This window comes from Eucalyptus grandis, chromosome 7, assembly GCF_016545825.1.
Source record: "Eucalyptus grandis isolate ANBG69807.140 chromosome 7, ASM1654582v1, whole genome shotgun sequence".
Lineage (NCBI taxonomy): Eukaryota > Viridiplantae > Streptophyta > Magnoliopsida > Myrtales > Myrtaceae > Eucalyptus > Eucalyptus grandis.
In genome coordinates, this window is record NC_052618.1 from 56,548,886 (window position 1) to 56,571,706 (window position 22,821).

At 42.7% G+C, this 22,821-nt stretch overlaps 3 protein-coding genes and 1 long non-coding RNA gene across 4 annotated transcripts; 1 reads left to right on the forward strand and 3 right to left on the reverse strand.

Moving 5' to 3' along the window:
• Positions 1–282: 282 nt before the first annotated feature.
• LOC104454369 (transcription factor DIVARICATA) lies at positions 283–2,693 on the forward strand. The gene is made up of 2 exons (XM_010069195.3): positions 283–1,345; positions 2,034–2,693. Exons 1-2 carry the CDS (start codon positions 972–974, stop codon positions 2,521–2,523), a joined length of 864 nt encoding a protein of 287 aa, XP_010067497.1. The 5' UTR covers positions 283–971; the 3' UTR covers positions 2,524–2,693.
• A 3,967-nt stretch (positions 2,694–6,660) lies between these two features.
• LOC104454370 (coronatine-insensitive protein 1) lies at positions 6,661–11,815 on the reverse strand. Its single transcript, XM_010069196.3, has 3 exons — positions 10,794–11,815; positions 8,527–8,998; positions 6,661–7,780 (listed from the first exon to the last, which is right to left on the reverse strand). Exons 1-3 carry the CDS (start codon positions 11,276–11,278, stop codon positions 6,962–6,964), a joined length of 1,776 nt encoding a protein of 591 aa, XP_010067498.2. The 5' UTR covers positions 11,279–11,815; the 3' UTR covers positions 6,661–6,961.
• Positions 9,707–10,787, reverse strand: LOC120295558. Its single transcript, XR_005552940.1, has 2 exons — positions 9,988–10,787; positions 9,707–9,745 (listed from the first exon to the last, which is right to left on the reverse strand). It is a non-coding gene; the product is annotated as an uncharacterized LOC120295558 (long non-coding RNA).
• A 4,593-nt stretch (positions 11,816–16,408) lies between the features above and the next one.
• Positions 16,409–21,902, reverse strand: LOC104454371. Its single transcript, XM_010069197.3, has 4 exons — positions 21,265–21,902; positions 20,837–20,952; positions 18,338–18,581; positions 16,409–17,997 (listed from the first exon to the last, which is right to left on the reverse strand). The coding sequence occupies exons 1-4, from the start codon at positions 21,634–21,636 to the stop codon at positions 16,642–16,644; spliced, it is 2,088 nt and encodes a 695-aa protein (XP_010067499.2). The 5' UTR covers positions 21,637–21,902; the 3' UTR covers positions 16,409–16,641.
• Between the last annotated feature and the right edge of the window lie 919 nt (positions 21,903–22,821).

Sequence of the window (22,821 nt, forward strand, 5' to 3'; positions counted from 1 at the left end):
GCATTTTTTTTTTTTTTTGGGAGATCTCGAAAAGCATCTCTCCCGATCCGCTGCGATGATTGGAAGGGTAAAATCTCCCCGCTTTTAACCAAAGAAGGAATAGACAATCGCGTCGTACGGAGATCCTGGCTCGCACGCTCGCACGCCAATCATTAAAAAAGAAAAGAAAAGCAGCCACGTCGGCCTTCCACTGTTGGTCGCCTTTTTCCGACCGAACACTGCTGAGCTCGTCCGCAGCAGTCACCCCCACGATCGACCTCGTCAAAGGTCGGGAATTTACAGTGGAGAACGCCCCCAAAGCCAAAGCCAAATGACCCATCTTCTTATAACCTCTTTCCTTCTCTCTAAAGCAAAGGAGCGAGAGAGGAGGGGGAAGGGGAACAATAAAAATCCCATCTTTTTTCCCGCGCCTTTTGCTTTTCCTCGTGTCTGATTCTTCAGGAATCTCTCTCTATCTCTCTCCCCTCGGCCTCCCCTTTTTTTTTTTTTTTTTTTCAACTGGGGTCTCTCTCTCTCTCTCCTCCATCCTCGTCCACCACCATCTCCCTTTAATCTTCTGGTTGTGATTTTTCTTTTGGGCCGTTTTGTCCTTTTTCTCTCTTGGGTTCCTGTTTGTTTTGTTTTTTATGCTCTGAGGAGTTGCAATTTGAGCGTTTGCTTTTGCTGAAAGGGTGGGCGAGATCCTACCTTCACCCCTCCTCACTATTTAACTTTCCCTGCCCCGGCCTCCCTCTTGATCATATCTCTCTCCCTTCCTTTCTAGATTCTGCTTGATTCAGAAAAATTTGATCTTCCCTATTAGAATTTGAATTTGAATTCTCAAGATCGAGAATAAAGGGGAGATTCTTGTTTCCAGTAAGCAACCCTGTGGTCGTTTCTTTATAAGTCGTGGAAATTCTCCGCATTCTCTCGGTGGAATCCCAAGTCTTTATTTTGGAGACGAATTTCGAAGAGTATTACGACCAGTGGCAATGGAGACTCTGTATTCACCTTCCTGTATGTCCAATTCCGCTTGGCTCAGCACCAGCTGGACTAAGGAAGAGAACAAGAGGTTCGAGAGCGCGCTCGCGATACACGATACGGACACGCCGGATCGGTGGGATAAGATCGCCGCGATCGTTGGGAAGTCGGTTCGGGACGTGGCGAACAAGTACAGGGAATTGGAAGAGGATGTGTGCGAAATCGAGGCCGGTCGGGACCCGATTCACGGGTACTTGTGCTCGAGTTTCGCGCTGGAGTCCTTCGATGAAAGGGATTTCGATGCATGCAGGAAGAAATCTTCGGCTGGCCGCGGAGCCGATCACGAAAGAAAGAAGGGAGTGCCTTGGACGCAGGAGGAGCACAGGTTCGTTCCTTTTTCTTTTTTTTTCCCGAAGAACATCGAATTCGTTCGAAAAGTTGTTGTCATGGTATCTATTTCTCTTGAGAACTTCTTTGCCTGGTATGCTGTGATTTTATAGAACTGGCCGCCTGTTTTTTGTTGACATACTTCGTAAGCTGGAAGTCTGCATATTTTTGTAACTGCTGGTGGTTTCATCTTTATGATCTCATGAAAACACTCTCCTTAGAGTTCTGCTTGATAATTAGTGGTGATGATTCCTATTTTGAAAACAAATAAGGAGTTTCAGAAGTTTATTGGAAGTGTATGGCTGCTGAAATATCAAGTAGCTGCATTTTGAACATCATGACTGATATTAACCTCACAAAGTTGCTCTTTTTAAGGCATAGAGAAAGTAAGGAGGATAGTGAATGGAACAAAGGCTTTGATATAGATTATTACTGGGTTTCATTATGCTTGTGTTACCTTATCGCCAAATCTGTACTTTATAGTTTATGGTAACTCAGATGTTAATCAGCATTTAAACCAAGCAAAAAGCAGTTCCCTATAGAGATGTAGGGTATTCTCAGCTTGTGTGTTCAGGGAGTTCTCGTCATGGGAGGTTGCAAATGCTTTATGAAGACATTCCCCGTGCTTCTCAGCCACTAGTGCCGTCTTTAGAATTTGACATATAAGCTTGACGCTGAAATAACAGGCGGTTCCTGATGGGGCTCCTCAAGTACGGCAAAGGGGACTGGAGAAACATCTCGCGGAACTTTGTGGTGTCAAAGACACCCACTCAAGTCGCAAGCCATGCTCAGAAGTACTTCATGAGACAGGTTTCTGGTGTGAAAGACAAGAGGAGACCAAGTATACACGACATAACTACAGTTAATCTCACAGACCCGGCTTCATCTTCCGAGAATAATAGGGTTTCCTCTTTGGATCAACTCAATGCACTTTCCTCACAGCAGAAGCTCATCGGTGCACCAGAGCTGGCCCTTGACCATAGTCTCCCTAACTATGGAGGATTTATGTTTTTTGACTCGAGCCATGGGCATCTATTGATGCCAGATGCGTATGGGTTTGGTCTGAATGGAAAGAGATGGCAGGAAAAGGATAATCCGGACGGTGTTTATCCAGGTGCAGGGTTCCGCAGTTCATTGATTGGAATTCACTCTTCAAGACACCAAATTCAGGGATGACAGGATCAAATGTTATGACTAGTGATCTTGTGTACATTTAGAGCTTGTTGCTTATGTGATATTTAAGTACTCATGAATGAAAAGAACAAAAAAATGTTGATGTATGTCTCTCTGGGTTTGTAACTGTGGAATAAAAGGAGAGATTTGACTTAATTTTGGCCCTCTATTAAGGATTTGAAGTCCTATTTAGAGACTAATCTCTTAAAGGGTCCTATGACCGGTAGTTGGGAATGTTGAATGGGATGCTCTGCCATTTCCCCGTTTATAGACGGTGTTCATTACATAAGTGCACGTGTGAACGTTTGTGATAATTGCAGGAGCAGGAAATGCGTCTAGAATTTTGAAGTGATGGCTTGGATCTCTCTTGTTTAAGCTTGATTAGCTTCGAACTGTATTTCCATCTTCGGTGTACAAGATTAAGTTTTCCTCTCTTAATCAGAAGAACATGGTTTGCCTGTTGTCTTGACCCTTGGAAAGTCTGAAGATCGTCCATTCAATATTAGTAGATCACACAGAACCCAAATATAAGGGATTTATATTCCTGAAAGAAGTTAAGAGTCTTGAGTGGTTTAAATTGTCATGGAGGCCAGGATTGGAACTGTTTTTGCTAGTGTGAATGCCTTTGTTGGTGTTGGACCCGTGCAAATGCAAAGCCGTATCAGATGATCACATTGGCCAAACTTTGCTGATTCACAGGTCACTCCTTTTTTCATTCCTCAGCATCTCACTGCCCACCTTTTCCTTTCATCCTCTTTCGCCCGTCAAATCTTATTGGCACCCGATATGGCCCAACTTGACTGTGCCATGGCGTCGCTCAGTCGGATCTGACTCTGCATTCCACTTTGCTTGAGCATCACATGCTCCAATCCATCTAGGAATATAGGACGGTCCACGTAAGAAAAAAACAATTACACTACCAAAATGATTCTTTTAGGTTACCCTTTTCTTGTCCAATCCGCATTTGCTCCTTTTAAATTGATATTCCTCCTTGTGCCAATTAAGTCATCGATGGTGGAAAGACTGTTGCATCAGCATGAGTAGTGAGTGCCCTCTGTTTGCAACCTTTCACATCAGTCTCTGGATCCATCATGTGCTTTCTTCTGTGATTCTTAATTCTTTGCCTTTTAAGCTCCAGCTGTGGCTTAGAATAAGGCTCTTAGTATTTCCACAATGTTTGGTATTGCAAATGCTGCTCATAGAGGTGGACAAGTTCATGTTGACTTCTGCTTTTATCTGAAAGATTATCATTATGGTTCCTCTTTCTGAAGGGGGTGACTTCAGAGTTGCATCTTTAAAGTTGGAGCACTGATCACAAGCATTTCTATTAAAGCAAATTAAGGTGATGCAAAGGTATTGCAATAGTTAAACTATTCTTTCGATGAAAGCAATCCTTCTTGAACAGCCCAAGATTAAGCGATTGATTTTCTAGAGAGTACACTAATTTAATAGCTCGAAAAATAGGCAAAAGAGGAACTTACCATCCTAAGGCGTGGTCCTTTAATTCCGAAGGAGTGAAAATTGGGGAAAATCGGGGAAAAGTCTAACCTTATTTGATAAGAGAGAATGAAACTTGGAATTTTAATTAGAAATTCATTACCAATTCTATCATCGTGTCCCTATAGAAATCACCCAAAATGCATTAAAGTTTTCAAGTAATTTGAGCATCAGCAGCCCACAATTACAAACTGATCTACACCCTCTTTTCCCTTTCCCTCCAAGAGATGACAAAACCCTCAGCTTATTAAATTCAACATGGGATGCCTTTCCGTAACTTGTGTATATAAAATGTTTTCTCACCACATTATCCCTTCTTTATTTTTAAGCCTGCAAGGTCATTTTTCCTTACTTTACATTGAGAACATATCAGAAAGGAAAGCTATCCCCCTTATTCTAATTGTAGATTCTCAAATCTTCTTGATGGACATGTACTAGACATGTTTAAGGGTCTTCATTAGCGGACTCATTCATTAGGACGATAAAGCTATTTTCACCGATCTGTAAAGGGATGGTCATCCTTCAAAGCTGGCAACGTTCGGGTCTTTAATATAACGAAACTTTGCCAAGATAGTAACTTATCCACAACTTGCTTATCCATTAGCTATTGTAATGATAAGCAAACGTTCCATTGGAATAGGACCAATAGGGGAGGTGTCCCTCTCCCCTTCCATTCACGGTTTATCTGCAATCAACTAACCTCGGGTCGCAGGGGTGGATGAGAAAACTATTCTGCATTAGACAAGATAATACTATTGCCAAATCAAGGTCATAGTAAATACTGTGAGCTGCTGTCAGATTCAGACGGTAAAGAATGAGAATGCATAGACACTTCTATGCAGATTTGATCTTCTTAAAGCCTTCCACATACTAGTTAACAGGTGCCTTCTCCGTACGCGAGGCCATTTGATAAGTACTGATAATTGCTAAGATTAGATACATAGCTTTCATCCGGAAGGCGAAACCACGATGATGAGTTTGATTAATGAAGAGAGTCAAATTTGCAAAAAGATTTTGTTTAGTGCTACACATCTAAGAAATTTGGAAGACCCTCGATGGGACGACCATCTCCCAATTCAAGGATCACAGGTAAGACGAGGGAATCAGAGGGAATTTAGTCCTTACAGCGACATTCGATGACATGCATTGTCAGCTACTCTCTGGCATGCGTCAAAGAAGAAATTACTAAGCAGAGAAAGAGTTGCTGGTTTGGAAATAGAAGTCCGTGTGCGCGGGATCAATCCTTTCAAAGGGGACCTGAAGATTCCGTAAAATAGGTAAACTAAAGTGACGAAGCTTTGTAATTTCTCTACATTAGTGAATTTGCGATTATGAGGATCTGATACCGAATTCATCATCCAAAGAACAAGAAGCAATATGTGATTATTCTGACTCATGGACCGTGGTCGACGTGAAATGGCATCATCCTTCCCAGACCCTGACCAGCAGAAATTACCGTGCTCACTTCCTGGCTTGCGAAATCTATGTTCATCATGCTGTGTAGTGGGAAACGATCGTGGCATCTGTGAACTTACTTATCTCAGGTACTTGGTTTTGTTCTAGGCATGGACCCTAATACATGCAAGACGCCGGACACTTTGGCTGTTCTGTACAGACTGCCATTATCCTTTTCTTTCTGTTGATTGGGGCGGTATTATCAGTCAATCTGAACTTGCATCGACCACTACTCTTGTGGGTTTGCATTCAAATGTTCAAGATATAATGACATTCTTTGTGTAACGGGTATGTTCGCTTTGGAAGTTCCCAAGGAAACTATGCCGATCTGATTTTACTCCTGAGCATCACGAACGAAGATAAAAAGTTTACTTTACTTCCTCCCACTCATTTTGTACGACAAAGAAAAGAGGAAATCTCCATTAGCATGTACTACTATTGGGTTGCAACGTTCATATTGCTTTAGTAAATGTCATAGACGCAGAGATAATCAGGTACCTCTTGGACTATGATATGTCCCTATGCTTGCCTGTAGAACAATTTTCTGTTATATGGTTCTAAAAAGCTTCATCCTTTAGTAGGAAAAGTCATGCCTTTGCTCCGAGAAACTCTATGCTCAGGCAAAACAAGTTCCGTAATTTGCAGGTTACATATTGAGAATCGAGATAGAGAGAGATCCATATCAGCCGAACTGCAATTGTATCGCAACATTACCAGAGAAAGTGCGGAGACTTCTTAATTATACAACGCTCAAGACTGAAATCGGCTTCATCCCGCTGCCAAGTAGAGATATACTAGGATATAGAGTTACAGATATCATCCTTTCTTACCCTAATGGACCATACTATTGATGCCATTTATCATGTGTGGCGACCACCTGCCAGTAACGGCAGCTATAGAAGAACCTTGTGGATTCTTTCTATGAATAGCATATATTTTCATGAAGCCTCGTCTATAACACTGGCAGTACGCTCCAAACTTCACAAGGCGGCGTAACTTGCCACCCCTGCCACCCCATCGCCCACCTACGGATGAAAATTGCTTGTCTGTGAGGACCATCAACAAAAGATCAGACAAGAAATGTGGCGGCAGCATTTCGTAACTCAGAAATCAAATTGTGATCCCCATCCAATTTGTTTGCCCCTTTGCCTTCAAAGATTACCCAATGCAATCACCTCAAAATAGTTGAAATCCAACTACCAAAACCATTCAAAAATAAGTCACAAAAGTGTGGCAGAAAAACCGTAAACTAGTTGCCCTGTACAACAGATGGAATTAGATGCAGAACTCTTACAAGGTTACAAAGTACACAATCTTATTGCGACAAAATAAAAGAGAAAAGAAGGAATTCCAACAAACGGAAGACGAAAAGTAAAGCAAGAGGAGAAATTTCTCAGGGAGGAGTGATAAAATACAGAACCGTATGACAGGGGTCTAGAGCACTTAAGAAGATAAAAGACATCTTCGGCAAAAGGGTGTATATACAGCTCTACGAGGTAAGCAGCCTTGCTGGAGCCAAAGGTATAACGCTGTCAGGACAATCATTTCTTGGTCCTGCTAGAGAGTAATATGCAAGTATATGGGCTGGGTCTTCATTTAGCACGTTTTCCCCATTCTGATTGGCAACAGCTATTCTTCTAGCAGGAATCAACTCGATGTTCCAAAAGGGACGGACCATCGCCAGAATATCTCGACCGGTGTCAGATCCTCTATACCCCTGCACCCAGACATACCTCAAAGAAGTCAACCGCATCACAGCATCAGCCAGCGCCTGTTCGCTAAAGCAACAACCCCGCATTTCAAGTTTTTGCAAACTCGGGCAGCCTCGGGAGAACTCCCTAAGGCCCTCATCACTCTCTCCCACATATCCAAGAAGCATCCATCTTATGTTTTGGCTATACTGCCCAATGTAACCAAGACCCACATCCGTCAAGCCCCCAGGCCGCAGATAAAGAGCAAACCTTCTTAGCTTTTCACATCCCCTTAAAATAGCCCTGACACCATTGTCCAGGGGTAAATCAGTTATCTTTTCCTCGCGGTCAAGTAGAACAAGACGGAAATCACAAAGGTTCTTCGAATAAGTTCCTATACATTCGAGGGATGAGTTTGTGATATCAGATACATAAACAGCCAGGTATTCCAGTTCTAGGCAGCCCTGAGCCAAGTCCATTAATCCTCTTTGCGAAACAAGGCCTCCTTCATCCCCCATACCCTGCTCATCAGCACCTCTTTCAATCCTAAGCCTCTTCAACCTTTTACAACTATGAGCAAGAACCTCTAATCCTCTGTCTCCAATGACATTCCTTGTCTGCCCATAAATAACAAAGAACATGTCAGGATTTCATCCAAATTTGACACTCATTTAATACTCCACTAATCCGACCAAAAAAAAAAAAAAAATACTCCACTAAAGTACATTAAGCATGACAATCCTCCCTTCTTCCCATTCTATATATATACTCCTTACAAATCTTCTGCCTGAGAACAGTAGAAGCTTAGACAATAAGTTAAAAACTTGTAAGACCAAAACAGTGAACAGTGACTACAACACCAATTGCAGAAAGTGATCAACCATGTATACCGTGACTTGTTCTCCAGAAAAGGTTTTCATTGAAATGTTATGACAGCCTAAATAGAGTGAGAAAAATACCATAGCCATCCTTGACTATTTTTTTAGCTACAAATTTCCACCCTTCAATTTAAGACCCACACTTCATCCTCTATTATCAAGACCCTACATTACAACCTGAGATTTCAAAGAAAACCTACCATTTGCAGCTTCTACCTTTTCTAACTTCATAAAGATTATGGGATTTAAAGTGTACGTATTTTAGAACATAGGTGTGCAGATTGTAGGAGTTTGAAACTAGAGGTTGCAAAGTGTTGATAAGGAGGAATTTGGGGAAGATCTTTTGACTCTCCTGTAATATATGTCACAGACTCCAAGACTACCAAAGGCAAAGGTGCACATTGCTAGAGACTAGAGAGTGAGAGCCCATGCAAAGATTTATTGTTACAACAGTAAAAGATAAAGAGAGGAGTTTGTAATCTTACCTCAAGAACTTCCAAGATGGGGCATTGCTGAATCAGCAAGCAGAGGTCATCTGTGCTAAGAAATGCATAGAGAAGATCTAACATCCTTAGCCGAGATGCAATAGGGAACACGATAGGCATCTCATTCTCTGAAATGTAGGTTAGACCCAAACGGCATAATCTTGCTGGGAACGATAAAGCAGCATACCTTTCTGGTTCCTCATTAAAAAGACCTCCACCAAATTCTTCTAAAGCAGTTGCATCTTGAAAGAAACCCACAAGATCCAGAATTTCGCAATCGCTAATTTTCACAGATGTTAACGATCGACAATTTCTGGCAATAATTTGAAGGTCCTGGACACTAAAACTGGATAGCTCTGTCATGTAAAAATTTAAAGTCTCAAGGACTGTGTTGTTCATAGCAAGCTCGTGAAGCCACGCACCATCTTTCTCAATGATTGTGCTTTCTTCCAAAAAGAAGGTTCTTAAAGTCCTGGAATAAAGATGGCATAGCTTGTGAGAAAATGATGTAAATAAATCTTTCCATTTACATGTGGACCACATCCATCTTGACACGAAAATAAAAACAAATGAAACAAAAGAAAAAGGAATAACACGGTTGTAGATGACTATGGTAAAAGCTTGTTTTTATTTGAATTGCCATATCTAAAGTGCAAACTCAGAAGCATAGATGTTCTTTGAGTAACATGTTCCAGGCAATAAGGACTCAAACAATGCATCACAGATAACAGCAATAATGTCACTTCATACTTGAAAAACAGAAACAGACAATAAATGTGAGTGAACCCAGAAACCATGGGACTCAACATAATAGAAAAGTGTCAAACTGATATATATCTTTTCTCTTGTTATATTCCTCTACTGGAGATTATATGATGTTAAGTGGTGAAGAATCACATTTTTCCACAGACTTCAACCCCATAGCTTCCAAAGAGGGATACTATGCTTTAGCATGGCCTTGAAGCATCCTTAAACTAACAATTTAGACTGCTATTTCTCATTGCGTCTCTAACAAATGCGCTCACAGCTCTTTCAGGTGATTTTACATCATACACCAGGGTTTCTTTTGATCGTAAGAAGCTCCTCGACTAGTTGATCTCCCATTGTACTAGGAACCAGGGAATCAGCCTCCGAGAATAAGACCATTGTCATCTTTTTTTTCCCTCTTCACAATACTCACCTCCTCCAAATGAAAATTGTTATTGTCCTACATGTCCACCTGTTCTCTATACATAAACGTGTTCTTCATTCACACACTTATCATGTCCACATCTCTGATTGCTCATAAGAACAGAAGCCACCTTAAAATATATGAATAGCAAACAGTAATCATGCATGACATGAAAAGGGGAAATTTGTGAAGAGAACATAAAGTAAGGGCAAATGGAATTGACTGAATACGCAAAGGCGAAACTCTTTTATCTCCTCCAAATGAAAATTGTTATTGTCCTACATGTCCACCTGTTCTATATACATAAACGTGTCCTTCATTCACACCTGTGATTGCTCATAAAAGCAGAAGCCACTTTAAAATATATGAATAGCAATCAGTAATCATGCACGACATGAAAAGGGGAAATTTGTGAAGAGAACAAAAGTAAGGGCAAACAGAATTGACTGAATATGCAAAGGTGAAACTCTTTATTCCATTATAAGCTCAGAAATGACACAATGGGCAGAATCTTCACAAGAGACAGCTCGCCCAAATTGCATCTTTCTGCAATTCTTAGCTTTTCTATCGTTACTGTCTAGTTGTCCTTCTCTCTCCCTCTCTCTGTCAGTTAAGCTTTTGTCATCCATCTTTTTTTTTCTTTTTCTTTTTTAATAATCCGCTCGGCCTCAGGTTTATGGTTGATCCTTATGATTTTTCTACAAACTACCTGTCGAAATTAAGATTCCATCATCTCTAGCATGGAGCAACAATCAAATTCCATCTCAAAAGTTAACCAGAATCTCAAGACAGAATATGAACAGATGAAGAATCTGCACTTTGACACATCTCAGGTACACTGGAGTCTAATTGAAGCATTACATAAGAACCACGCGAAGTGCATAAACCAAGACATCACCACCATCTCTTGAGTAATTCCTTTAGAAAAGAATACTATGGAGTAAAACAAAGCCATGAACTTACAAAAGAACTTCACAAATGCACCACACATAAATTCATCGACAACCGATAGACGCAAAATTCAATAAGCAAATCAACAGGGTACCGCAGTTGCAAGTCTTTCATTAAAACACAAGGGCATAGTCAGTTCAATTACTTGCATAAACGCCCCACGTGTAAAAGCCCGTCGGTCGAGAAACCAGAGCACTTGTCGAGTTTGAGCACTTGCAGAACGCGTCCCCGCGACGTGGCGAGCACCTCCAAGTTCGAATCTTCCACGATCATGCGCCGAAAGTGAAGCGACTTCAAGCAATCGAAAGACTGCGCGATCTCGGTCACCCAGGGAGTCACGTACCCGCCCCAATTCTCGGGTATCAGATTGAACATGGCGGCCCTCGGCTTCCCCTTGAGCTTGAGCGACTCGAGGTGCCTGAACCTCCTGCGCAGCCGTTCGGGGCTGGTGGTGTAGCAGAGGGCGATGGTGACGTGCTTCCTCGTGAGGGCGTCAATCTCGTACCAGCGGCGGCAGACCAGGGAAATCGCGTCCCGATCCTTGGGGTCGTCGATGTACGGCATGACGCAGGTCAACACGATGTCGGAAAGCCCCGGGCTGTCCGGCCTCTTCACGTTCCGATCCTCCATCACCTCCCCCTCTCTCTCTCTATCTATCTCTCTCTCTCTCTCAAGAACGGAAAAAGGGCAAAACCCTAAACCCGCCGCCGGAAAACCGCCCGCGAGGAGGCGGGCGACAGCTCACTCGTCGGAGCCGGCCAAGAACCCTAATCGGATCAGCCCGGAGCCGGCGGCCGGATCCATCGAGAGGGGGGAGGGAAAGACCCGACCTTTAAGGGGTTCGGAAGAAGGAAGCGGAAAGCCTCGAGCAAGAGGACGCGCGAGCAGAAGCGCGGAAACGAACCCCCTCCCCCCCCTCTCCTCCCTCCCTCAACACTGCTCTCGAATCAATTTTAGAAAGTAGAGAGAGAAAGTAGAGAGAGAGAGAGAGAGAGAGAGAGAAAAAAAGGGAATCTTGACGAGGGAGGAAGAAGATGGAGATGAAGATGGAGATGAAGATGGAGGGAGGAACGTACGGACTGTATCGGGAAGAAGGGAGAGGAGTGGAGAAGGGAGGAGGGGGCAATCGGGAAAAGGAGATGAGAGGAGGGGCTCGACGAATAACGACTGATGTGTACGCGAAATGCTGAGTGTAGAGAGAGAGAGAGAGCGGGACGGACGGTTGGGATTGAGGAATAAATTGCATCACACGGCGACAGTTGGGGACAGTTTTATTGCGAGGAGAGAGGAGAGAGAAATGCGGCTCTCAATCGCCCTGAAAAAAAAAAAAAAAAGAAAAGGACGAAAGTGAGAGAGAGAGAGAGAGAGAGAGAGAGAGAGAGAGGGGGCGAGGGTTGAAAACAATTATTGAGAAAAGCAAAAGGAAAATTTGGAATTTGTTGTTTTTTTTTTTCTTTTCTTTTTTGGGTTAACGTTGTTAATTGATAATGATTATTAATAGGTTAATGGGTGGTGGGGGATGTAAGAAAGGCAGAGGAGGAGGAAACGACAAAAGGGAGGCACCGGATTTGAGGGGGGCAAAAGCCCCCAATCAACGTCACATTTTAGTTGGACTCGGGAGAAGGGAAGGGAAGGGAAGGGAAGGAAGGAAGGGAGGAGGAGGAAGGGCAAGTGAAGGAAAGCTCTCTTTTGCAAATTATTAAAATCAACAATCAATTAATTAGAATTATTCGATTAATTAAGGAAAAATTATTATTATTATTATTATTATTATTATTGTTGTTGTTGTGACGAATGTTGGCACTGTGCGGTGTGGGATGGTAGTTGGTGTTGGTGTCGCCTCATGATTGGATTTATTTTGTTCATTTTCCTGTCTCTCTCTCTCTCTCTATCTCCTCTGCTTTTTAACGGTCCTAAAGTGTCACTCCTCGCTTCCTCCGATCGCTTTTGTTGTTTCTTGTTTTCGGTTTCCTCGGCGCGTCGAAATCAGACGACGATTTTTGGTGCTTCGTTTTTCTCGATGGACTCCTTATTCTTCTTTATTTGGAGCTTCGAGGGATATCGAATTCGTAAAGACTTTTTCTGCTTTCTTGGCGTTTTGAGTCGCGGTTTCCGCGAAAGCTGGTAAACGGATAAAACATAAAAGGTGGGCGATGATTTGACACATGATTCTTCCATCCGGAACCGCGTCCTCATTCATTCCACGATATCGGCGACGGTTGAACGTGTGAGAAAGTTTTGATTGTCAATAGGACGACGCTGCATATTCAACATGGGAAATGAATTCGTGCAAACCATGATGGGTCGTCCGACCTGATGACTCGGTATCTTTTGATCGCGAGGTCACAGGGTTCGTACCAGTTTAGCTACAGCGCTTGCCGGCTCGCTTTTTGTTAAAAACAAACAAATAAACAAATAAAGACGGAATTGCGGACCTACGATGCCTCGTTAGGATTGAAGTGACAGAAACATTCTAAGGTGCACGAGCATACGCGCCCATGCATAGGTCCAGTACATTCCGACCCTTATATCTCATGGGTCCAAACGTGGAATTCGTTGCGTCTAACCCGTGCGCGTACCAAAATTCTTCGGAAGAAAATCTTTTGAAAGAGTTTATAAGCTTTCAAACATACGGCCAGCTTATTGAATACAACTCCCTCTATAAAAAAAAAGGAAAAATAGGAAAAGGGAAAACGACAGAGACTTTTTTTTTTTTTTTTTTTTTTTTTTTGGGGTGCCAAGGACCAAGGGGGTGGCGCCAGATACTCTCCTGATGAGAATGAGATTCCGGCGAGGGCCAATTTCTGCATTGCGTCATGGAAAATTACTGGGGACATTGGATGGACGGATGGATGTGGACAGCATCATCGTGGGAAGGGAAAGCTTTTTCCACGGACCAAAAGCGACAAGGAAAAAAATCATGTTCGACAGCTGTAACATCCAATCACCGTCCGTTGAAAGTCAAAGCTCCCTCCATTGCATCTTTGCTATTGCTATTGCGATTGCTATTTTGCTATTGCCAGAAGCCGGAGAGAGAGAGAGAGAGAGAACTAGCCTGTGTACGAATGCATCTCCAAGATCCATCAACGACGACGACGACCACCACCACCACCACCACCCACAGGAATCAGATGGGACTCATCACCTGTAAACCATCTGAACAGATGATGATGCTTCTTTGGCCTGTGACAATCGTACCCTCACACGTTTTATTCGGTTCTTCTTTCCACGGATTCGGTTTCTTGTGAATGCCGCATAGCCGCCATGTCGCCGGATTCTCAAAAACTGCTCGTCACCCGATAAGTGAAATGATAACGCGGACATAACGAGTTCACAGTCCCGTCGAGGAAATATTGTCAACTGGAAACTCGAAAAAGTTTAAAAGCCGTGCCTTTTTGGATTATTGATCAATGCGTTTCTCAGTTTTGCTTTCGAGATATACATGGAGAAAAATGAAACTCAAGCCAAAACAGGAATTAGATGGGACTCATCACCTGAGATGACAATGCTTCTTTGGATGATTGATCATCGTGCCCTTAAATGTTTTACTCATTTTTTATTTTTTTTTGCCATGGATTCGATTTCTTGTAAGTGTAGTATAGCTGCCATGTCTCATTCTCGAAAACCGTTCATCACTTGACAAATAAAATGATGACACGGACATAAAGAGTCCACGGTCTCGTTAAGGGAATATTGTCGATTAGAAACTCAAAAAGGTTAATAAATCGTGTCCTTTCAAATCATTGATTGGTGCGTATCTCTCAATAAATCTTTCAAGATATACACGGAGAAAAATGAAACTCGAGCCAAAAAAGAAAATCTAAATAAAGTTCTATTTAGGTTTTTGTTTTTTGCTTTGAGAATGAGCAACAAAGTCCGTAAGACTTGATACTCCGTGACTAATCAAATGGAGATACTATGCAATGTCTCGAGAGCATTTTAATTTATTTTTTTGTTTTTTTTAAAGGGGAACAAGGATTCGTGGCGGGGGCGAATCGAGATGGACAAGAAGAATCATATCTCGTAAATTTCTAAGCGACGTAGAAGTGGAGTATCATCTTTGGTTCCTCAAACGGAAAGGAATCGGTTAATATAGAAATGGTGCCTATGCGATGGAGATTTTCCGGGGCAGGTGGGCTTGCAAGGTCAACCACAAATGTCATTCGTACATATTTATATATATATATACGTACTGACTCAGTACAATATATATATATATATATATATATATATTATATATATTATATATATGATGCAGATCTAGCAGATTTAGTGCACATCCCATGCCAGGATCGATATCTCCTACTAGTCGTGCCCTATTCGATAGGGAAGTTTAATTTTCAGGGCTCGTGCACCGCGCCTCATACTTTAAAATACGGCTGCAACATGGGAGGTGAAAAATCTGAACCCAAACAAGTAGAAAGTCAAAAAAAGAGGATGCACAAATGCATATTCAACTCGCCCATCGCCATCGCGCCGCGTGATCGCACGGGGGCGGCCCTTGGCTAGCGATCCCGAACAGCGGGCCCCGCCCGCGAGCTCGGACCGATCCGAAACCGGGGGATGACGTGAGGATCCGGCAGCTGCGAATTGACTCCGTCTCGCTCACGGGTCAAGATAAGATCATTGCCCCTCCCGTCCACAGGAGCCGGGGAGCGGTCGCTGTTGGGGCCAAAAGCGAGAGCGAGAGAGCATCCGGTGACTCGAGGCCAGAGCAGCAAATGGGCAAATATCCTAATGTCAAGTTGCGGGGGGGTTGGGGGGGAGGAACTTAAAGTAAAGAATCTACGTGTACGATTGTGTGCTGGTGCTACGTCCTCATCCCTCTTTTGACAATAAGGCGGTCACTCACCACGTCCACTAGCTGTTGCCCTGATTTGTAGCAATAATGCGCACAAAACAAGGCTGTTTTTTTTTTTTTTTTTTGCCCTTCTTTCAACCTTCGATTGAGGTTTTTTCTGTTAGCTACTCGATGCGGTCTGCCAATGTAGGATGAGCTAGAGGACTGCATTAAAAATTAATGGGCACGTAAGTTTTCATCATTATTTATTTATTTATTTATTTATTTTATTTTTCTGTTAAAGGTGGGGTTGAGGAGATGGGTACGGGGGCCCATTTGCGGAAAATCCTATCCGAATTGAGTAGGATTTGGTGAGTAGGGGGGAGATTAGAGCGGCATCGAGATTTGTTGCGGGGCGCGCTCTTAGATCAGCTGCCTATGGGACGGATGATAGGGGCGCTAGGCTGTTTTAGATAATATTCATTACACACGTCGAGCTGCCATAACGTGGCCTAGAAAGGAGGAGCAAACTCTGGAACGACAATAATGCCTTTGTCCCTCGAGATTCTCGTTAACATAATCCCCGCCTTGCCTCCCTTTTAAGGCAAGGGACGAAAAAGGGGACGAGGGTTTGTTGTCGTCAAGATCCCCGCTCGTGCTGCGGTGGAGTCGCGGTTGATCTGGGGGGTTATTCTAGAGTCGGGGAGGGCCTTGAAGGCGTCGTCTGGAAGGACCCACGGTGGTGCAAATACTGTAAATTGAAGCGCAATAATTGCGGTTGTCCCGCGATTAACCTAGATAAAAGAATTTCGATGACCGCATATCTTATTAATTCCAAGAACCGTGAGACGGGCTTTATGTATTGGTCCCCAGTCCAGGTTTAGAGAAGATTATTGTCGAACTGCGCAGGGATATCGTTCGATGTAACCCCTTCGGAGAAACAACATGCACACCAGATATAACGGAGATAGGGGGGGCTATAAAAGAAAAAGCAAACTCGATATCCATTTACAGCTATCAAGACAACAAAAGCAGCCCTTAACGTCCACATTTTAAGATACCAACTACAGAGGCGAAAACAGAGCGTCAAAGGCAGCAAAAGCCCCAATTTGGGGGGAACTTATTTCGATTAAAATACGGAAAAACCTGCTGCATATATCTACACTTCCCTACTTAACAGAAACGAATGACACATCTGACACATCGAACATCCTCAATCTGTTTTCCCGGCATCCTCGGAAAGGGAACCATCAACATCTGCGTTTGATTCGCCGAAGCTGCTAGATCCATTCAGCTGAACATCTAAACCGCTGACGACATCACAACTCTTCACCGCACTCTCCACTGCAGATCTACCGGACAGGGAGAACAATCCCATGGCAGCAAGACCTCTGCTCGAAAAAGCGTCAACATCCCTTATCCCGCTGTACAGACCCCTGCTTCCAGCAACGACTGCACTTTGCTTCTCATCAGCGCCACTCAGTACAACAGGCAGCATGCTAATCGACTGAGTAACCGTGGGGCTTGAGCCACTGATCAGAAGGCGCAGAGTTTCTCTTGCACCCTCTTCAACCACCGAACTCGTCTCAGGAATCAATGGACTCACAAGTTTCGGGTTCAGGGGCCCAATGGCAGTCGTGACAGTGGGCCCCGCGCTCACCAGGTAACCTTGTCCTGCTGAGCAGAAATCAATGACTGGAACATGAACAATCGAATCGCACATCAAAGGTGTAAAGGTCGGAATTTGTTGGGAACTGGGCTTTGGTAGACAGGCCAACGGGTCTGGAAGAATAGTTGGAAAATCTAGCGGAGGAAGGTCTCCCAAGTTTAAAGGTGATGTCGCCATCAATAGACTGGAGGGTACAGGAGGTAGAAAAGAAGATAAAGATGGAACCAAAAATCCATCTGAAGCAGAAGCACGTTCAGGAGGTGGATCTGGGTGTTCCAGGGTCGATGCCCCAGGAGGGCACAGACAGTAGTATGGGGAGAAAATGGGTTGACATAAAGAAGGGACTTGAGACGATGTGCTTAAACGGGGTGGGAATGTCAATTTCCCTAGTGATTCCAGGACATCGGATGGAGTGAGGGAATTATTCTCCAGTGAATCTTGAGTTTGAAAGATGTTGCAAGAACTTGAATTGAAAGTATCAGCAACCATTGGTAAAGCAGCTGACAAGTTGTCAACTGCTGCGAAGTGATTTTCCCCAAGCTTCCTCAACTTCTCCCTCGTGCTCCTTGTGGTCAAGTTTCTGACAAGACCTTCTTTGAACGAACTTGCTCTGGGACTGAGGCCTTGATGGCATGAATTAGCTTTTACTATTTGACTGCTGGCATAGGAAGGGCGAAGGGATTTAGATGAAGTAAACGATTGTGTATTTTCGCTTGCATTGGGAACATCAGTCCCAATACCATCTGATAGCATTGGGATGCCTGAAGAGCTAGCTTGGCTTTTACTTACAACCGATCCCATTAGATATGCTCGGAGGTGAATTGCAAAGCACTCAAGACGTGACCCATCAATTCCAGTCAACTCAGCAATAGCAGGTCTCTGATTGAGTAAATCCCTCATCTGCGATGGCAAAACAAGGAAATACATATATGATTAGCATCCAACTTTTCAAAGAAACTATGACCGTTGAAAATTGACATCCCACAGAAACTTGACATGATTCAACCTTTTCATTTAGGCGCTACACATCCCCCATACAACAGGATAGGATTTTCAACTTATTATAGTGTCAACAACACTAAAAGGTAACGGCTATTCCTCAATAAAGCATTTACAAATACCCCACAGCTAATCACTCTTTAAGTTCATCATAACTAACTGAACATCTTTCACTTGCACTTTCCTGTGGATGTCAACACATAAATTGAGCGTACCCACAATAATTAAATGCAAACCTTACCTTTCTAAGCAATTCAGTTCCCAAGAGCTTTGATTTCTCTGAGCACCAAAAGTAAAATGCATTTCCATCCAGAACTTTGAGAACAAATGATCTACCCGAAGCATCTTCAGATATTTCCTCAATTACAACGAAAGAAGATTCGATAGAGCTGCTTAAAGTAACTAGCCTCTCTGTCTGACCATTGTCCCCAACAAATGACAAGCGCAAATCAGATGTTGGCAGAAGACTCAGATTTAAGTTCCCCCTGTGTCAATGAAAGAACGAAACAGGAAATGGATTCTCAGAAACAGTCCGGCTAGATAAATTTACTGGGGAAAATATCGATGCAAAAACGCATGGATGCGGAAAAATTGGTATATTTCCATGAAAAAAGAATCCACCGCATTTACGAAAGTACAATTTTAAGTGAGGAATGAGGAAAACTCATCTTATGATGAACCATTATAACTCTTCAATTTGATTTGACTATGAAATGCAACATGCATTCACATGAGCTGTCAGTTTTTTTCCATTATAACCTTTATTGCACTTGCCGGACTATTCATTTTTTTCCAGGTGAAAACATTAAAAAAAAAAAATTGCTATTCTCTAGTAATTTAATGGACATACAACCAAGAAACAATCAAAACTGTCAGTTTCTTTGAGACAGGTGAGAAATTAGCTAGCTAGTGAAAGAAAGATCACTATAGCAATGTGTTAACGACTAATAAACAAATCTCCTTCAAAAACACTAAATGGGATTATTATCGCCCGTCACATACATCATGGATTTAGCTCAAGATCTTCTTTAATTTTTTCTCTTTTGCTGCATATCTCAAGACTTTGGCCAAATTTCTCAGGTAACGTTACCTAAAAAAGAATCCATCATGTATCCTTCTAACTGCAACCTAGTCTGTACATGCTTATTCTGGCTGCACCTATGATTTGATTCCAGGACATCTTACAAAAGGTATTTCATTTGCATAACTTTTAAACATCCAAAATAACTCCAGAAATTCTAACAATATCTGGAAAGACCAAGCAGTTCCGGGGATGAGCACCATGCGGTGAGACAGATATAAACAGTAAGCACCATCAATGTTCAAGGAAATGGAGAGGAAATCATGACAGATTACAAGGATAATATAAAAAATCAGTGCATATAACTTTTAATTGTCAAACGCACGCAATGACAACAAATTGACTGAAGAGAACTTGGTGAGATCAGAGTTGCAATATCATGAGACCTACCTAAATGACAAGCATAAGAACAGAAATTGTCACTATCATTTTATATTTGTAGAATTCAGATCCTATATACATTCAAAAAGCAACAGTCGACACTATAATATAGGAGCATGAAACTACCTTGACTCCCCTTTAATTCAGAGATCATAATAAGATACGCCCACTTCACCTACAAGTCAAAAGACATATTTATTGGGGAGGATGAACATGGTTACCAACAAGAAGCGACAGCATTAATCCTCAACCTAAGATTATTTTCAGTGATATCATGGACCGTACGCAATGTTGATATTATTCAAGTATTCTCCACCATTTCTTGGGATATATTCTAGCAAACAACATTCAAGAACTCCTCAATTCGAAGACTCTGATGCTATGACATAATTGTCAAGAGGGTAAATTTTTCATTGTGAAGAAAGCATAGTTGGGTACACATAAACTACGGTCTATCAGCCAATATTCCTGCCACCAATATCTATATCCATATGTATCCAAAAAAAAAAAAAATTGTATAAAGCAGAGAACCACATCAGAAAATGCAAAAACTGTTATGGTCCAACATCTGAGGTTTGCTTTACACAAACTTACTGGTATATCAACACGTGTCATATACTTTCATCTACACTATTTTAAACCAGCTGCCTGCAAAGAAGTCTGACAACATGATCTCATGATAAGCTGCCCACAATTAGCATTACATAACTAGCTATAATAGAAACCAAAAGACAGAACTCCACCGCATAAACTGGTAGGACAAACTACCAAATTCCAAATAATGAAGATAAGGAACAATAGGAACATAAAAACAGCAAACACACTCCTTGTTAAACAATTCTATAAAAATCATAAGAAGAAAGGTTATCACAACCAAAACTAACCGATGCTCAATCAAAACACACAATACGCACTCACTTCAAAACGAAAGCTTATGAGAACTACATCCCACATGAAGGGAAAAGGATACAAGACGGAAAACACAGCACTTATATGCAATAGCATCAGAACATAAACATCAACCCTAATAAAACCAATTCTAAACACAGAGGTACTAGGCATCCATAAAGCAACTAAGAAACGAAGAGGAAAAACCACTTGATGACATACAAAATTCCAATAGCAAACCAATAAGCACCGCTGGAAAAATTAGTACTATCTATACTACTGGAAAACATTGGCAACTCATCAGCAGAAACCAAAGTAAGCTGCTCACAAGCCAACAGACAACTCACATACAATAATCCGAAAAACAATACAGATCGGGACTTCATTTACCTTGTGGAGGCGGGGCAAAGAAGAGTCCCTCGCTTGTTTATCTTGCCAACTCGAATTGAAACAAGTGGCATGCAGAAGCATCTGGCCAGGATTCCAACTTCCGCAGGCTCAAAGTGCTGATGATTAGGGAAAAACAAAAGCAAATCCGATGAGCCAAAATCAAGCGATAACACGAACAAATTAACCACATCATCTCAATTACGATGCACTCATCCACTATCTCATAAGGATCTCTAAACCAAACTGAAAAGAGACTCCTATTATCAGTAGCACGGTAAAGCGTTTATCCCTCACGGACCATCAGAATATAGCCATACATTCTATATAGGCCACGATTAACTCGAAATTAACCCTCAGCATCAAAATAAGCAAAAACCCTAACAGTACGAGCCAGATAGGCTCCAAATCCCGATCGAAACAACAAGTACCTGACTGAGGTGAGCCAACAACCGATCCTCAGCCGCGCTGTTCGTCCCGGTCGACTTCAACAGCGGCTTCAATCTCTCATCCGCGCGACAGGCGCCCATCACTTGCATATCGAGCGCCTGCAGCCAAAGCAGGACCCTATCCTCCCGATCGCTCCGCTGCATCAGCAGATCTCCGTCGCCGTCCCCGGCGAAAACGTCCGCCAGCCGCTCCGCCACACCAATCTCCTCGCCGGCCCCGCTCCGCGAAGCCCCCGAGCCCGGCCGGGACTCCGCCGAGGAGGACGCATCCATCGGCGACGACTCGCCGAGCCCCTCGCGGCCCGGCTGCGCTCGGCGGTTCTCGTCGCTTTCTCTATCCCCGGAGCTGGCCATGGCGGCGAATCACGATGTGCTCCGCCGAGGATTCAGGCGGCACCGGCCGAAGATCCTCGCGGCGGCGGCGGAGGATCGGAGGAACGCGGATTCCGAGGTCGGCGACGGCGAGAATCGCCGGCGAGAGAGGGATTGAGAGAGGGAATAATGTGGAAAGGGGGGAAGGGAATATTCGAGGGCTTCGATTTCCTTCCTGGCGATAGCGCAAACAAAAATGAAAGGTCGTGAGGGAAACTGAGGAGATCGATTTACATAAATACACGCAAAAACGGAGGCACGAATTTTATATTTTTAAAGAAACGGAAAAAAAGGAAATCGGGGGGAAATAATAAATAAAAGATCGGACGGACTCGAGAGGCGGTTTATGGAATGGGGGATTAGTTTTGAGTTGGTTTGAGATCCAGGGCATGATTGCGTGCCCCCACGTCAGCTCGCCTTGGGGGAGGTGGGGCCCGGTCTTCGTTTTGTTTTTGGTCCGTGCCTGGGTCCCACGTGAAACCGCTGTCGTTCGAGCATTGTGCTGACTCAGCACGGCCCCCTCCGCCAATTAGATTTTAGCGGATGATTGATTATGCAGATGCTGTTGATTAGTTTCCACGGGGTTAGCTCGGTTCCCGATTATTCCTATTCGAGAACCGTCGACTCGTTTTCGAAATTTTTATTAGTCATCTCATATGAAAAATTGACATGATACATATATACATATATATATATACTTGGAGAGATAACGAATCATTATTAATAGAATCTTAAATATATTAGTATATTTCATAGATTGCAACAAGTAATCTTCTTATCGATGAATAGAGACACGTCAATCCACGTTAAATAAGTACTCTTATGAATCATGAAGTTAGTTCAGCTTACTTATTTAATATGATTTTAACTTGTCAACTAAATCATTTCTCAATTCACATTTGAAAATTTGCAAAACATCAAGATATTGTATTTCAAGGCCCAACTCCTTAAAAAACATTGACTTTGTCTCGTATAAACGTATCGACTTTAGTTTGGATTTTAATAGTAATTTGAACCTTTTATTGTCTCATGAAATAATATAGAGAAAGATCGGATCAAGTCCTAATTCTAGCTCGAGCATTTTTCCCCTCATAGAATTGCTTGTAGCGATTTCAGTTGATTCGAAATCCGACCCTTGTTAAGTTAGTGAAATAAAACAGATTTTTG